The 15,848-nt window shown below is 47.7% G+C and overlaps 1 protein-coding gene across 4 annotated transcripts in view; it reads left to right on the top strand.

Moving 5' to 3' along the window:
- The window catches only part of ATP8A2 (ATPase phospholipid transporting 8A2), a 493,942-nt gene that overhangs the window by 91,681 nt on the left and 386,413 nt on the right, over positions 1 to 15,848 (top strand). For 3 of the 4 annotated variants that reach the window (XM_072134328.1, XM_072134326.1, XM_072134327.1), the window contains exons 3-4: positions 9,187 to 9,286; positions 10,724 to 10,822. In XM_072134328.1, the coding sequence (XP_071990429.1) occupies positions 9,187 to 9,286; positions 10,724 to 10,822 (199 nt within the window). Of the gene's footprint in view, positions 1 to 9,186; positions 9,287 to 10,723; positions 10,823 to 15,532; positions 15,581 to 15,848 lie in introns of those variants that run through there. The other variant, XM_072134329.1, reaches the window with a different exon arrangement.

The raw sequence follows: 15,848 nt of genomic DNA, 5'->3' as shown, positions 1-15,848 counted from the left end.
GAGATAATTTTGGCCCCAGCATAAAAGTGGATAGTTTGAACCTTAAAGCCAGCTTTTCTACCAGCCTTTTCTGCCAGAAAAGATGGGTTTCATCCTGCTGTTACTGCTGTTCACTGTTGAACCGTTGAGCTTTACCAACTAGGAGTTTGCCAGGGGGAACCATACATCTTGCCACCTTATTGCTTCGTCCTTGCAAGCTAGACAAGTGGAGAGTGCCATGACTGCAGGGATTAACAAACCCAAAACTTAAATTTGGTACTTGCCCCTGTACCTTGATCAACCATCCAACCGTTTGGTACTTGACCTCGTACCTTGATCAACCATCCAACCGTTTGGTACTTGACCTCGTACCTTGATCAACCATCCAACCGTTTGGTACTTGACCTTGTACCTTGATCAACCATCCAACCGTTTGGTACTTGACCTCGTACCTTGATCAACCATCCAACCGTCTGGTACTTGACCTTGTACTTTGATAAACCTTCCATCCGTCTGGTTCTTGACCTTGTACTTTGATAAACCTTCCATCCGTCTGGTACTTGACCGTGTACCTAGGCTAACCACCCAACCGTCTGGTACTTGACCGTGTACCTAGACTAACCACCCAACCGTCTGGTACTTGACCGTGTACCTAGGCTAACCACCCAACCGTCTGGTACTTGACCGTGTACATAGACTAACCACCCAACTGTCTGGTACTTGACCGTGTACATAGACTAACCACCCATAAACAGACCGGGAAACTAAATGTTTGGGTAATGTGGGAAGGCCACAGCGTTTATTAACAACTAAGATAGATTATTAAATAACGTTATAAATTAAAACATTTCCCAACTTGCTAGGCCCGCTTGGCATCTTCAAAATCTTGAGAACCAACTTCGCCCGAAATGGCGGCTGCGTCCCTGCAGCCGGCATGTGGGCATCTTCCAGCGCCTTAGGGCCTGTGTAACTTCCGCCTTCGCTGTGACAACTGTAGGAAAACAGAAGGAAACAGCCAGAACCAAGGAAAGAAGAGCTGAAAAGAAATAATTCTGAGGGCAGGGTGGGAGGGTGACTTCTCGCCTCTTCGGTCCAGGGGGCAGAAGGAAAGAGGCCCCCCCCACGTGCTCTCGGACTTTATAAAACCACCGGGCGGGTCCTTACCCGCCCCCAAACACCACCTCCTGTGACCTCACACGGGAGGAGTAAAGGGGCAAGCCCCACCAGCCTACCAGAAGGCTTGAAACCACCCCCTACAGTCCTCAGCCCCTTCGCTAGTTGCTTTGGGGCTTGTTAGACTGCAGGGATTAACAAACCCAAACCTTAAATTTGGTACTTGCCCCTGTACCTTGATCAACCATCCAACCGTTTGGTACTTGACCTCGTACCTTGATCAACCATCCAACCGTTTGGTACTTGACCTCGTACCTTGATCAACCATCCAACTGTTTGGTACTTGACCTCGTACCTTGATCAACCATCCAACCGTCTGGTACTTGACCTTGTACTTTGATAAACCTTCCATCCGTCTGGTTCTTGACCTTGTACTTTGATAAACCTTCCATCCGTCTGGTACTTGACCGTGTACCTAGGCTAACCACCCAACCGTCTGGTACTTGACTGTGTACCTAGACTAACCACCCAACCGTCTGGTACTTGACCGTGTACCTAGGCTAACCACCCAACCGTCTGGTACTTGACCGTGTACCTAGACTAACCACCCAACCGTTTGGTACTTGACCGTGTACCTAGACTAACCACCCAACTGTCTGGTACTTGACCGTGTACATAGACTAACCACCCATAAACAGACCGGGAAACTAAATGTTTGGGTAATGTGGGAAGGCCACAGCGTTTATTAACAACTAAGATAGATTATTAAATAACGTTATAAATTAAAACATTTCCCAACTTGCTAGGCCCGCTTGGCATCTTCAAAATCTTGAGAACCAACTTCGCCCGAAATGGCGGCTGCGTCCCTGCAGCCGGCATGTGGGCATCTTCCAGCGCCTTAGGGCCTGTGTAACTTCCGCCACAGAGCAGCCTCCTCCCTCCTACCACCGGCTGCGACCCCCCACACGGACCAAGGCTATGGACATCCCAGCCTGCTCCTGCAGGCCGAGAAGGAAAATATTCGAAAAATATACACCTCAATGGCATTGAGATGGACCCCGTCGCATAATAAGAGATGGCGGTTATCCCCTGCAGATTCTCATGCCTATACGCCACTCCTCCCAGGGACATCATGTATTTCTGATAATCAGGACTTTCCTTGCTCTCTGTAAAGCAGCTGTGAATAGGATGCCTGACCCATTAACTACTCGAAGACATACCTGCAAAACCCACAAGACTTCCTTCAAGGGACTAGTTATCCGGGGTGAGATGTGCCTTTTTACGAAACCCAGGACTATCCTATACCGACTTTAAGTTACTGCATTTACCCAAAACCAGGGACCGAGACCGCAAAAGCTCGTAACTAGTTATGGAAAGTTTTGGACCATTCCATCTTTCTCTGCACTAAGTCAACCGCCCTATCAAAAGAGACGTACGTAACCGCCACAACCTCCTATATAGCATCATAGACCGATGGACCCTTGGGAAAAGACAGGTGAGCAATTAATCTGAACTTTCCGGGCTCCCTTTGAGAACTAAGCCTGGCGGTTCTATAAGAGACCGGCCATCCTACCCGGGGAAACCTCATTCCCGACCTTCTCCAGTGCTAATACTGGATTGAAAGGAATTAAACTGCCGCAATTAACCAACATTGCGGTGGGCTGGAGGCTAACCTGATGCAGTGGATGGGGTGAGAAGTCCCTTTTGTGCTGCCCACATTTACAGGTAAGCCTGATCAAGCGATCCACTGATCGCTTGTTCAAGCTATTCTTCACCTTACACAGTGTAATACAGATGAGATGCTGCACATGCTCAGTGTGTTACAGCCGGATCCAGCCAGAAGGCACGGAGCCGGCTCACTGGCAGTCCCGGGGCTGGAATCCCTAAATGTGTTACCCCGTCCTGCGTTAGCTAAATTCCCTAAGCCCACAGGTGTATCCTGACTGCCTTGTAATTGTGTGAGTAGTGATCTAATGGACGTGATGACCTCTGTGTTCTTGTGTGAGGAGGTAATGGACGTGATGACCTCTGTGTTCTTGTGTGATGTCCTCTGTGTTCTTGTGTGATGACCTCTGTGTTCTTGTGTGAGGAGGTAATGGCCGACCACGAGGGGAGGCCACTGAACTCACCGGATGAAGTCTTCGCTGGTGGAGCTGACGTGTCCTGATGAGAAGACTGTGCTTTGTCCTGTTCAGATGGTTGGTGATGTTCGGAAGCTGAAGTGATGCGTTGAGGTGGTTTCTTGATGATGTCAGAGCTGCAAGGTGGAGCTTGAGAGTCTTGGCTGCCATGACGGGGTGACCTCTGGGACTGCGGTGGCTGTAGATTAGCTGAAGATCTGTCTGCAGATTCCTATCGGGTTGCTGGATGCTCTGATGACCGCCTGGAGCACTTGGTCAGGCGGTGAGGGAAGTCTCTGCGGCGTTGTCGGTAGTCTCGGTGACTGGTGCGGGTGTGTGAGTGCGCCGCCTAGCGGCCACTGGAACCCGGTGACGATGGGCTGCTGTAGTGTCTGCGACGTCCTCCGTGATGATGATGATGGCGGCTGCGGCCTGGTGAGCGGAGCACAGAGCCAGTATCGGCAGCCCGCCTGCGGTATGGCCTCTGGGTGTCCATTCTGCTGTGACGTTGCTGCTTGTAGGACGGGGATCTGTGGCTCCTGTGTCTGTGGTGCACCATGGGCATGGAGGTCTCTACCGCATCAAGAGTATGCAGAGAGGACTCGGGGGAATAGGAGAGTAGGGAAGGGGAGCTGCCCAGGGATCCAGGGCTGTGGCGTTGGCTGGGCCGGGGGGCATGGTGGGGGGGGGGGGCTGGGCTGCAGGCTGGTGATAGCGCTGCTGGTGGCTGTGTTGGTGGGGGGTATGTGACAGGGAGGGGGAGGGGCCTGGGTGAGGAGCAGGCCTGAGGCCTGGTATGGGGCCTGGATGAGGAGCAGGCCTGAGGCCTGGTATGGGGCCTGGATGAGGAGCAGGCCTGAGGCCTGGTATGGGGCCTGGATGAGGAGCAGGCCTGAGGCCTGGTATGGGGCCTGGATGAGGAGCAGGCCTGAGGCCTGGTATGGGGCCTGGATGAGGAGCAGGCCTGAGGCCTGGGGCCGGGTGAGGGGCAGGCCTGAGGCTGGTAGTGTGGGCTTGCAGGCAGGAGACTGCGGCCTGCTTAAATGGTGCTGGGAGGCACGGGCCGCAGCGCTGAATGCCGGCACCAGCAGGGGGACACGTCGGAGCCGAGGTGAGCGCGGGGGGGGGGGGTGATCGGGGGAGGCGCGGCCTGCTTGGGGAGCACTGGGAGACACAGGCCGCAGCGCTGTAAGCTGGTGCCGGTTGAGGAACACGCCGGAGCTGGGTGAGCTCGGGGGGGACCGGAGGGTGAATCTTCAACCCATGGCCCTGGATGGGGCCCCCGGAGGGAAGTAACGGCCTGCTTGGGGAGCGCTGGGAGGCGCGGGCCCCAGCGCTGGATGCAGGCACCAGCTGGGGGACACGCCGGAGCAGAGGAGAGCGAGGGGGGGTGATCGGGGGAGGTGCGGGCTGACCGGCAGGGGAGCGCGGCCTGCTAGGGAGCGCTGGGAGGCACAGGCTTCAGCGCTGGAAGCTGGCACCGGCTGGGGCCTAGCAGAAGCGGTGGAGAGCCGAGGGGGGGGGGGGGGGGGCGGCGATGGCAGACCGGGGGACGCAGGGCGCAGCGCTTGGATGCCGGGTGGGGGAGCGCGCAGGAGGCAAACACTTACCCTTTAAGGCCTCCTTCCGATCCGTCCCCCGACGATCCGCTGCACTGGCTGCAGCATGGGTCCCACGTGGTCTGGGCGACGCCATCTTCTTCTGGCCCGGGCCGCGCTTCCTGGCTGGTGCAGGTGATGATCTTCCTCAGGGGACGTCCTCCATCTTCTGCCAGCTGCTCCCGTGGAGGAGGTGAGGAGCACTGGGTGGGTGGTGGTGACAGGGTGGCGGGCCGCCGGGTGGGGGTGGTGGCTGTACCCTCCAGGGTGGAAGCCACTGCAGGGGATTTCGATCCAGGGAGATGGGTGTCCTCTTCAGGGACGTCCACTTCTTGAACCGACCCCGCAGCAGGGCGCTGCAGGAGGGTATCCAGCATGGCTGAACCCTGCATGGCCGCTTCCTAGAGTACTTGTTCTTATAGGGAAGCCATGCTGGGTATTTGCAGAGGGGTCTCTGACTTCTCGCCTCTTCGGTCCAGGGGGCAGAAGGAAAGAGGCCCCCCCCACGTGCTCTCGGACTTTATAAAACCACCGGGCGGGTCCTTACCCGCCCCCAAACACCACCTCCTGTGACCTCACACGGGAGGAGTAAAGGGGCAACCCCCACCAGCCTACCAGAAGGCTTGAAACCACCCCCTACAGTCCTCAGCCCCTTCGCTAGTTGCTTTGGGGCTTGTTAATACCCGCAATATATACCAGAGCTGCCGTAAAACCAGCAATGCCATAACCTTACAACCACTCATCTACTGGACTACTGTCAATGCACCATACTCTTTCACATTCTCCCCTCTGGTACCCTTTATACCCTTTATACCCATGATTACTATCGGGATAGTGGACCATAAGCAAAAAAATCAAAGAGAAGTGTGTATAGGCCAAAAATATATACAAAAGTTTCATTTCATTTCAAAGTACCAAACAACACAAAATTTACAAAGACCACTGTATCAGACCCTGATCAGTCGATGCATCACATTGCATAAGCAGAAACAAGTACAACAATTATTGCCAAATGCCCCATTAGTCAAGACGAATCTCCGGAAGGGTGCTTTAAGAGGAATTAATCCACGTAATGGCTTCAATAGCAAAAAGTATATGACATCAATAGAAATAATGGCACAACCTCCAGGAGTATCACATTCCGTATTTGTATATAGCTACCAAACCATGGTTATTAGATAGGCAAAATAAGGCTAGAAATATGAAAGGCAATGTGCAGGAATACCCCATGCATCCCGTCTCTAAATGTGACTTCCTCAGGGGTCCACTGACATAACTCTTTTTCTATAGAAACTGTACAGACTTTATTAAGTTATATTAAGGGCATCTTTAAAATTTACAAACTTTTATTGTGACGTGTATTGTGACGTATTGTGACTTTGTACCCGCTTAGCTTTCAGCATATAGATTTGTAGAGAAGCCATAGAGTAGCTCAGCTAAGTGGTTCTGGCTTTGATCAGTGGGTTCTGGTTGCTAAAACCCCCATAGATCAAAACTTTACATGTCAGAAGCTTGTAAAAATGATATATACAAACACTGTATACTATCAGGCAATATAAGGGCAATGACCTGAAATTAAATTTTGACTCTGATATTTCAATGTTGCTTGGGTCCACACTGGTCTACATTTCCAAATTCTCAGCTTTGAGAAAGCAGAAAGTGGCTGGAAATTCCCAATCAGCCAAACGCTGATCAAAATGGTGACCTGCCTCAGCTAGTGACTGGATGAGGGGGGGCTGTATCTAATGAATCCATATGGTGTGAGAGGGGCTTATATAAAATAACCATGAGGGGGCTGTTTGGTATGATAAACTTGGTGAATATTTTAGGGAACAAGAGACTGTTTTAGTTTCTGAATTTTTCAGTTGACTGCAAAGGGGCCCACTGAGGCTCTGTCAGACAGGTGCCTATGGAAACCCGAAGCCGGCCTTGCTTGTACCACCCCCTCTTGTCAGATAGGTGGTCAGATAGCATAGCTCCACCCATCTGACAGTAGAGATCCAAAATAATAAAATTGAGTCATTAGTGTGGCAACTTTTGAACAGTGTAAAGAACTGGAGTTGATGGAGGTGGTGAAAGGTCCATTTTAAACTCCCCTGCATCTCTGTTCCTTTTGAACAGATGATTATTGTGCATTCTGGGTATTGGACCCCGACCATCACATATTGGGGGGACATTTATCAGTGCGTGCATGCCAGTATAACCCCTGAATTAGTCACATTTTTTGACATACTTCTAGCAATAGCGACTATTTCCCCCTCACACCACCTGCACGGCAAGGAGGCCTGGTGGGCGTCGGAGTGGCCCGGCAAAGGGTGTTCCTGCAGGTTATGAACAGGTATTTTTGTAGAGAGTAGGGACATACGGTTTGCAGAGGGTCTTTGGGTTTTTAACATGGACCTGTAGATCAGTATATACATATTCAGTATAGACAGCATTGCCACCTGTATTAGACCTTTCACTGATCCATTGCTTCACTCCTGCTGTTTCATCACTTCTGAACTTACATCTACTGTATACAAAGCCAAGTCCATACACAGCACACAGATACATGGGTGCACATATGGTTCAGGTAAATAATGCTTTTTTGCATCAGTTTTTTTTACCACGTCTGTAAGTAAAGCATAAAGTGTGGGTTTATGTGCAGGCGCATGATGTGTACAGTGCGGAGCCCAGGGAGCTGTATCCAAGCAGTGTAACCAGCTGGCACGATGTAAACCCAGCACCAGCTTTATGCCCATTCTTTTTTTTTCCTGCTGCCACTACAATTATTCAGCTTTCCTTTCAGAATATAAATGTAAATGTGTCAGTTTATATCTGGGGTCTTGTGCATCGCTCATGTTATGATATATTTACGGCTTTGTCAGTTTTTGCTTGTCTGTTGTTAATCAATAAGAGGCGATTCTTGGGCTGCTTCCTCCAGCATTATTAAGGGAACTAAATAATGGATAAAATGTCCTGATTCAGCATCACCGAGCACAATGACATCTCAGCTTGTGCATGTCTGCAATACCAGACTGACATGTGAAGAGAGGGTTTGATGTCCTATATCTGACTTGCAATACTTTTACCCCCAAATCTATTATTCATGACCAGCTGTATAAAATGTGCACGCAACCATATGGATCACAATTAAAATGCTGAGGGCCCCAATACAAAATATTGACAAGGTTACGCAACTATTATGTACAGGGGGTAACTTGAGGGGGTGCAGAGGGTGCGGTCACAACCAGGCCCAAGAGGCTTAGGGGGCCCTTAAGTTGTCACTTTCCAAAATAAAAAAAAGCTATTACTATAAACCATATATTCTAGTTTGGGGCCTGTAATTGTTTCCTTGTCACCTCCAGAGATAAAAGAATTGTTTCAATTTTCATTGAACAATGCCTGGCCTCAAGTTAGACTCTTGTATGCAAATGTACTCATGGCCAAATATATGAATATATATATATATATATATACAGGCAGTCCCCGGGTTACGTACAACATAGGGTCCGGAGGTTTGTTCTTAAGTTGAATTTGTATGTAAGTCGAAACTGTATATTATATAATTGTGGATCCAGACAAAAAAAATTTTGGCCCCAGTGACATTTGGAGTTTAAACATTTTTTGCTATAATGGGACCAAGGATCATGAATAAAGCTTCATTACAGACACCTTACAGCTGATCATTGCAATCTGGGACTATAGTAAAACATCCAAAGAGCTTCACCAGAGGTCAGAGGGGTCTGTCTGTAACTATGGGTTGTCTGAAAGTCGGGTGTCCTTAAGTAGGGGACCGCCTGTATTTATATATAGCCCCTTTAACCCTGCAGAATATTGTTTGTGTATTTAAAGGGGTTGTCTTACAATGATAACACATATCCCACAGTGCACATCAAATTTTATTTTCAGATATCTTGTATTATATTTTTTAAACTTTATATAGTTTGCTATGTTTCTTGAGCTGCTTCAGTATTATACAGTTTGATAGATTTGCTTGCTAAACATGGGCTAGGCTCCGTGACCTGTACACAGTTCATTGTTCATAGAACTGAGACTATCACTACTTTGTGATTCTGTGTTATTTTTATATTGGTTTTACCTTCCATTGTAATCTTTAGTGATAGAGAAATGACTGCAGGGAAGTGATCTCTATAGACAGTCTATTATAAAGTGAAAGATGAAATATTTTATTGGCTACCTTGCTGCTCTAAATGTAAAATTCTAGAGTTAATATACGCTGCCTATAGAGTTAGTTTATCCACTCCTGTAACTTTTTTTTTTAATGCTGATGGGCAATTGTATGCAACTTCTTTGAAGATTTGGAAAATGTATGTATTTCATGTGCTGTTTTATGCTTCCACCCTCTGAGGTTACCATTGTCCTTATCCCTGCAGCACAGCCAAGTACAGCGTGTTAACGTTCCTACCTCGATTCCTCTATGAACAGATCAGGAGAGCTGCCAATGCTTTCTTCCTCTTCATTGCCTTATTACAGGTAAAAATAAATCTTCTATTCTACTTGCAAATAATATGATTGCGGATAAAAATGAAAACCGTTATGTGCAAGTCCGGTCATACATCTTCCCTCAGCCACATTATGCAAATTGCTATTGTCCATCCAGTGTTTGGTCTCCATGATATTCTATCATCTCCATTGTTTAGTTGGATGTCGGACATGCCACTATTTATCAGACACGGGCTATGCTGTAGCTTCCTATGTATCCAGAGTTTGATACTTGCCCCATGGTAGCCTCCTAGATGAAGGTCCTGGTATAATAGGTCTATCCCAAGAGCATGATCCCCTTATCATGGTATGATCAGTGGGGAGCTGACCTCTCGTATCCTTGCTGATCCTGTAAATGAAGAGGATGTAGCTCTGATCCATTGATATCTCTACACAGTTTTCCCCAACAAAGTGGGCACTCAACAAGGTATGTACCCGCCACATCGCTTGGAGTGCCAGAAACAGCAGAGAACAGCTTGCTGCACTATAACACCAGTGACTTCTTTGGGAGTTACAGAAATGCATAATGGAGCCTGATATACTGCTTCTGTGACTCCTTTCCTTCAGGGAAGGATTTCCCAATGGCTGTAGGAACCGCCCAAGTAGCCTTTCAGACTTATTCAGAATTTTAAAAGTTGATATAAGTAGGAAGGAGACCATGGATAATAAATATAATAAGATTACACAGTCACAATGTCTGGATTTATGAGGTTGCGTCCCAGGTTTATCATGATGGTAGATGTTCTTTAAATTCTTCCTTGTATGTATAAAGTCCAGGTACCTCAACCTTTCATCTGCAGTCTTAACGCAGGTTAGCCAAAGGAAGAATTTGCATTCAGTCAACTTGTACTGTACATAGTTTCAGTAAAAGATGATAAGCAAATAAATCATAGACATCAGAAAAGTGCATGTAACTCAGCTAGTGCACACAATGGATGATTGTATCATAGCAGAGAGTATAAATGAAGACTTGGATAAAGGATAAATGAAGACTCAGGTCCATGAAGCCCATCCAGCACAGTGTAACAGCCTCCAATGACACCAAGCACACTTTGCTCTTGAACTCCTTTTTCTAGAGAATATGGAAAAATAAGTTTTTCAAAAACGCAAAGTTTGATACCTTTATTGTTAAATATGCAACAAATGCCTTGTTAAAACACTAATGAATCCGACTGCGTTCCGACTACTGTAGGTTGATCACCTACTTCATGTTACTGTAATGTTAAAAATTCAATAAAAACATATATTAAAAATAAATAAATAAATAAATAAATACTGGACACTTCCAAACTTCAGAGAAGGTCACGTTTAGTTCACTTGTAAAGGATAGAGTCCATTTAGGTTTATTGTATGACCCTTCATTTTTGTGAGTAATGTATATTACATGACAGGTATTAATTGTGTTGTTTTTGCTTTATTCTGTTACAGCAAATCCCTGATGTATCTCCAACAGGAAGATACACCACCCTGGTGCCCTTAATCTTCATCCTGACTGTAGCTGGCATCAAAGAAATCATAGAAGACTATGTGAGTAATATACCTCCCACACATTGTTTCTATTAGGTCTTTTGGTGATTTTTTTTCCGGGTCATGATATTGATGAGCTATCCTTTGGGTAGCCCTTCAATATCTGATCAGATCTGTGAGAAGACCTGGTTAGGGCGGCACGGTGGCTGAGTGAGTAGCACATCTGCCTTGCAGCACTGGGGTCCTGGGTTCGAATCCCACTCAGGTCAACATCTGCAAAGAGTTTGTATGTTCTCTCCGTGTTTGCGTGGGTTTCCTCCGGGTACTCCGGTTTCCTCCCACACTTCAAAACATACTGTTTAGATTGTGAGCCCCATGGGGACAGGGACCAATTTGACATGCCCGTGCAGCGCTGCGTAATCTGTGTGCGCTATATAAATAAAGAATTATTATTATTAAAGAGCTGTTCCTGGCTGCCACCTATGCCAAAAGTAGTGCTGGAGCTGGAGGAGAATATAAGCGGAGCTTCAGTAATAAGGCTCTATCACTGAAGATATGCTTCCTGATCCACTCTCTGTATTGGTACCGACACTGGAGGCAGCCACAAACAGCTATTCAGTCCACGTGTTAGATGCCACTAATATGATATTGATGACATGGCTTTTGTCTCTAGACAATTTGTAACATGGCTACTTTCCTCTGGGTGATGTGTTACATGGCTACCTGTCTCATGGTGATGTGTAACATGGCTACCTGTCTCATGGTGATGTGTAGCATGGCTACCTGTCTCATGGTGATGTGTAACATGGCTACCTGTCTCATGGTGATGTGTAGCATGGCTACCTGTCTCATGGTGATGTGTAACATGGCTACCTGTCTCATGGTGATGTGTAACATGGCTACCTGTCTCATGGTGATGTGTAGCATGGCTACCTGTCTCATGGTGATGTGTAGCATGGCTACCTGTCTCATGGTGATGTGTAACATGGCTACCTGTCTCATGGTGATGTGTAACATGGCTACCTGTCTCATGGTGATGTGTAGCATGGCTACCTGTCTCATGGTGATGTGTAACATGGCTACCTGTCTCATGGTGATGTGTAGCATGGCTACCTGTCTCATGGTGATGTGTAACATGGCTACCTGTCTCATGGTGATGTGTAGCATGGCTACCTGTCTCATGGTGATGTGTAGCATGGCTACCTGTCTCATGGTGATGTGTAGCATGGCTACCTGTCTCATGGTGATGTGTAGCATGGCTACCTGTCTCATGGTGATGTGTAGCATGGCTACCTGTCTCATGGTGATGTGTAGCATGGCTACCTGTCTCATGGTGATGTGTAACATGGCTACCTGTCTCATGGTGATGTGTAGCATGGCTACCTGTCTCATGGTGATGTGTAGCATGGCTACCTGTCTCATGGTGATGTGTAACATGGCTACCTGTCTCATGGTGATGTGTAGCATGGCTACCTGTCTCATGGTGATGTGTAGCATGGCTACCTGTCTCATGGTGATGTGTAACATGGCTACCTGTCTCATGGTGATGTGTAGCATGGCTACCTGTCTCATGGTGATGTGTAACATGGCTACCTGTCTCATGGTGATGTGTAGCATGGCTACCTGTCTCATGGTGATGTGTAGCATGGCTACCTGTCTCATGGTGATGTGTAGCATGGCTACCTGTCTCATGGTGATGTGTAGCATGGCTACCTGTCTCTAGGTGATGTGTAACACGCCTGTCTATTTCTAGGCTATGTGTAATATGGATGCCTGTATAGTGGTAATGTGTAACATGGCTACTGGTCTCATGTTGATGTGTTACATGGCACCTGGTCTCTAGGTGATGTTTAGCATGGCTGCCTGTCTCATGGTGATGTGTTACATGGCACCTGATATGGAGGTGATGTGTAACATGGTTGCCTGTCTCTAGGTAATGTATAATATGGCTTCCTGTCTCTATGTGATGTGTTACATGGCTACTACCTCTGCCATGTCCTCTGCAATTTTAAAATGAAGAAATAAAGATAACATTGCTTTTTAAGAAGTGCCGCGACCCTTTGTTACTTTAGACTACTAGTCTCCAGGTCAGTGGTGGCGAACCTATGGCTCGGGTGCCAGAGGTGGCACTCGGATCCCTCTCTGTGGGCATCAAGGCCATCACCCAGCACAAAGATCACGATCCAGGGCTCAAGCCCTCCTCCTGCAGTCACAGACAGCCCAGGACATACCACGTTCAGTGCTATTTTAAAGTGACTTCAAGTGCAAAAGGAGCAAGGAGGAGTGGACAGAGCTGGATTATCATTGTAGCCCCTTCTCCGGACCTGTGATTCGTTCTGTTAAGGGGACCTCAGAGGGAAACTACATTAATTATCCAAATTTCTCCTTCTTTCTCCTGTATTGGTGTCCTCAGGGTGCCAATAAGTTTAAAACCTGTGAGTTGCTTTAAATTGGCATGTGACACTTTTTTGGAAAATATGTGGCATCTGCTTGTGGTTTTGTCACTCAGGCCCTAAAAGGTTCGTAATAACACTCTATGTGATGTGTAACATGACTGCCTGTCTTAGGAGGAAGTCTAACATTGCTGATACTAACCAACTGTTCTTATATAGTTGCAAATTTGGACATGTCCTGGAACTAAAAAATAGTAGGTCTTGCATAATACCAGTCCCAAAGTGGGTGCATGTGTGGTTTAGAGGACAGGGGTACAGGACTTTGGTGTCCCTCCCTATGAAGCAATGTTTTTTGCTTTTGCAAATACTTAATGGGGCACATTTACTTACACATCCTGTTGATGCCGCCGATCCGGAATGTCCGACGAGGATTCGGAGCTGCCGCAATTCACTAAGATTGTGAATTCAATTTCCTGCATGTGTCGCTTCCTCTCTGAGGTCCGCCGGAGTTCACCTTCTTCCCGGTGTATGTGAGTGCTAATCTTGCGACACAATTTGGTTTTTAAATTCTGCGGTTTGTCCGAATCAGTCGGGTTGTCCGACGTCCACACCCCCCATTTGTGTCGCATGGGCCGATGCGCCACAATCCGATCGCGTGCCCCAAAAACCCGGGGCAATTCAGGGCAAAACTGTAAAAAGTCGGGAAGCCCGACGAAAATGCAGTGTTTTAGTAAATGCGCCCCAATATCTCTTATGGGGTCATTCTTGACTGACCAGGGGTCTAGCAATATGAGCAGAATAATAAGTTCCTCTCTTTGCAGTAGCCTGCAGCCTCGCCTGGTCGCTCCGGGTGTCTATACAAAGTCTGTATTGTACTTTGCTAATGAGCGCATTAGGTATTTCCAGTTAAGGATCAGGACAGCCTCCGGCGATGCTTCCACACTTTGTATGTTATTTTTGCGGCAGATAATTGTGGCTAAATGAGGGCACCCGGCAGCTGGGAGTGTTGTTGTTGTTGTGGAGGATTAGCGGGTGTGTGATTTGAGTGTATTAATACCGGGGCGGAAGGTAAAGTCATCTCTTAATGAGATTTTTGATTTGCAAAGGCGTTTGCAGTCTCCGCCTGTGATGCTTGCGTCTGTCTCAAAGGGAAGCAGCACTTAACGGGATTAATCTGTAGATCATTTTACCGCTGTCAGTCACTGAGCTGCTAATTGTAACACATTCAGTGTTCCTACAATGATCCGGCAGATGATTGTGTTTCACAACGCGGTGTACACGTCCTAAAACATGATGTTCCTGCTCAGCATCACTACCTGTACCGTGCACATCTCACCTTCCAAGGGATGGAGCTAGTCCTGAATGCTTAAAGAGTTGTACAGAGTAAGGATACAGAGGACCTATCTTTTGAATAAGTCAATAATATCACCTCAGCGGGGATCCAGTTCCCGGTATCACCACTGTGGCGCTACGAATGCTGCTGCTTCTGTCGTCACATTCATCAGTCACAAGACCTGGTTGCAGCTCAGTGATGTTTCCATGCATAGCCACCGAAGCTGCATAGAGTACAGAGTACAAAGCACACAGCTCCACATACTATGTTGTGGTCATGCTGTGCTACTGCAGCTCCACTCCCATATGCTTGAATAGACTTTTTTTTGGAAGCATCTTATGTCAGCAATGTCAGGATAAGTAGTTGGATTGTAAGTCCTGGAAAGTCCCATTTCAAGACAACCTAAAAACCGAGAGGGAGCAACGGTAATTCTTAATACTTGACTATTGGTGTGTAACTGTGGAAAAATAAACATTAGATCTACATTTGAGATGTACGTGTAAAGCCTTCTGCTTCTCACTTCATCCCCTGTTTAGTTCCAAAGAGTTCCCCAACCACCGGGATCACCTGGGCCGCGGCCAAACTCTGTAAAAGATTAGATCAGTATGTCATGACATTGGGGGTCATTTACTAAGGGCCCGATTCGCGTTTTCCCGACGTGTTACCCGAATATTTCCGATTTGCGCCGATTGTACCTGAATTGCCCCGGGATTGTGGCTCACGCGATCGGATTGTGGCGCATCGGCGCCGGCATGCGTGCGACGGAAATCGGGGGGGGGGGCGTGGCCGAACAAAAACCCGACGTATTCGGAAAAAACGCCGCATTTAAAAACCGAAAAAGTGTCGCTTGGGGAGCGCTTACCTTCACCTGGTCCGAGGTGGTGCATTCCGGCGCGATGAGATGACTTTCAGTGCAGCAGGAGGAACTACCTTCATAAATCCCGGCCGGACCCGAATCCAGAGCAGAGAACGCGCCGCTGGATCGCGAATGGGCTGGGTAAGTAAATTTGCCCCATTGTGTCTGCCGAATATAGAGCCATACATTAATGCAGAAGTGAAGGAAGAGAAAACTGCTGCAGGGGAATGGAGAAGGTGAGTAAGCTATAGGAGAGGGGACATTGGAAAGAGGGCATGCTACAGGAGAGGGGACATTGGAAAGAGGGCATGCTACGGGAGAGGGGACATTGGAAAGAGGGCATGCTACAGGAGAGGGGACATTGGAAAGAGGGCATGCTACACGAGAGGGGACATTGGAAAGAGGGCATGCTACAGGAGAGGGGACATTGGAAAGAGGGCATGCTACGGGAGAGGGGACATTGGAAAGAGGGCATGCTACAGGAGAGGGGACATTGGAAAGAGG

Source organism: Engystomops pustulosus, chromosome 2 (assembly GCF_040894005.1).
Source record: "Engystomops pustulosus chromosome 2, aEngPut4.maternal, whole genome shotgun sequence".
Taxonomy (NCBI): Eukaryota; Metazoa; Chordata; class Amphibia; order Anura; family Leptodactylidae; genus Engystomops; species Engystomops pustulosus.
Note: the sequence above shows the minus strand (reverse complement) of the source record. Positions and strands in the feature narration are given on the sequence as shown.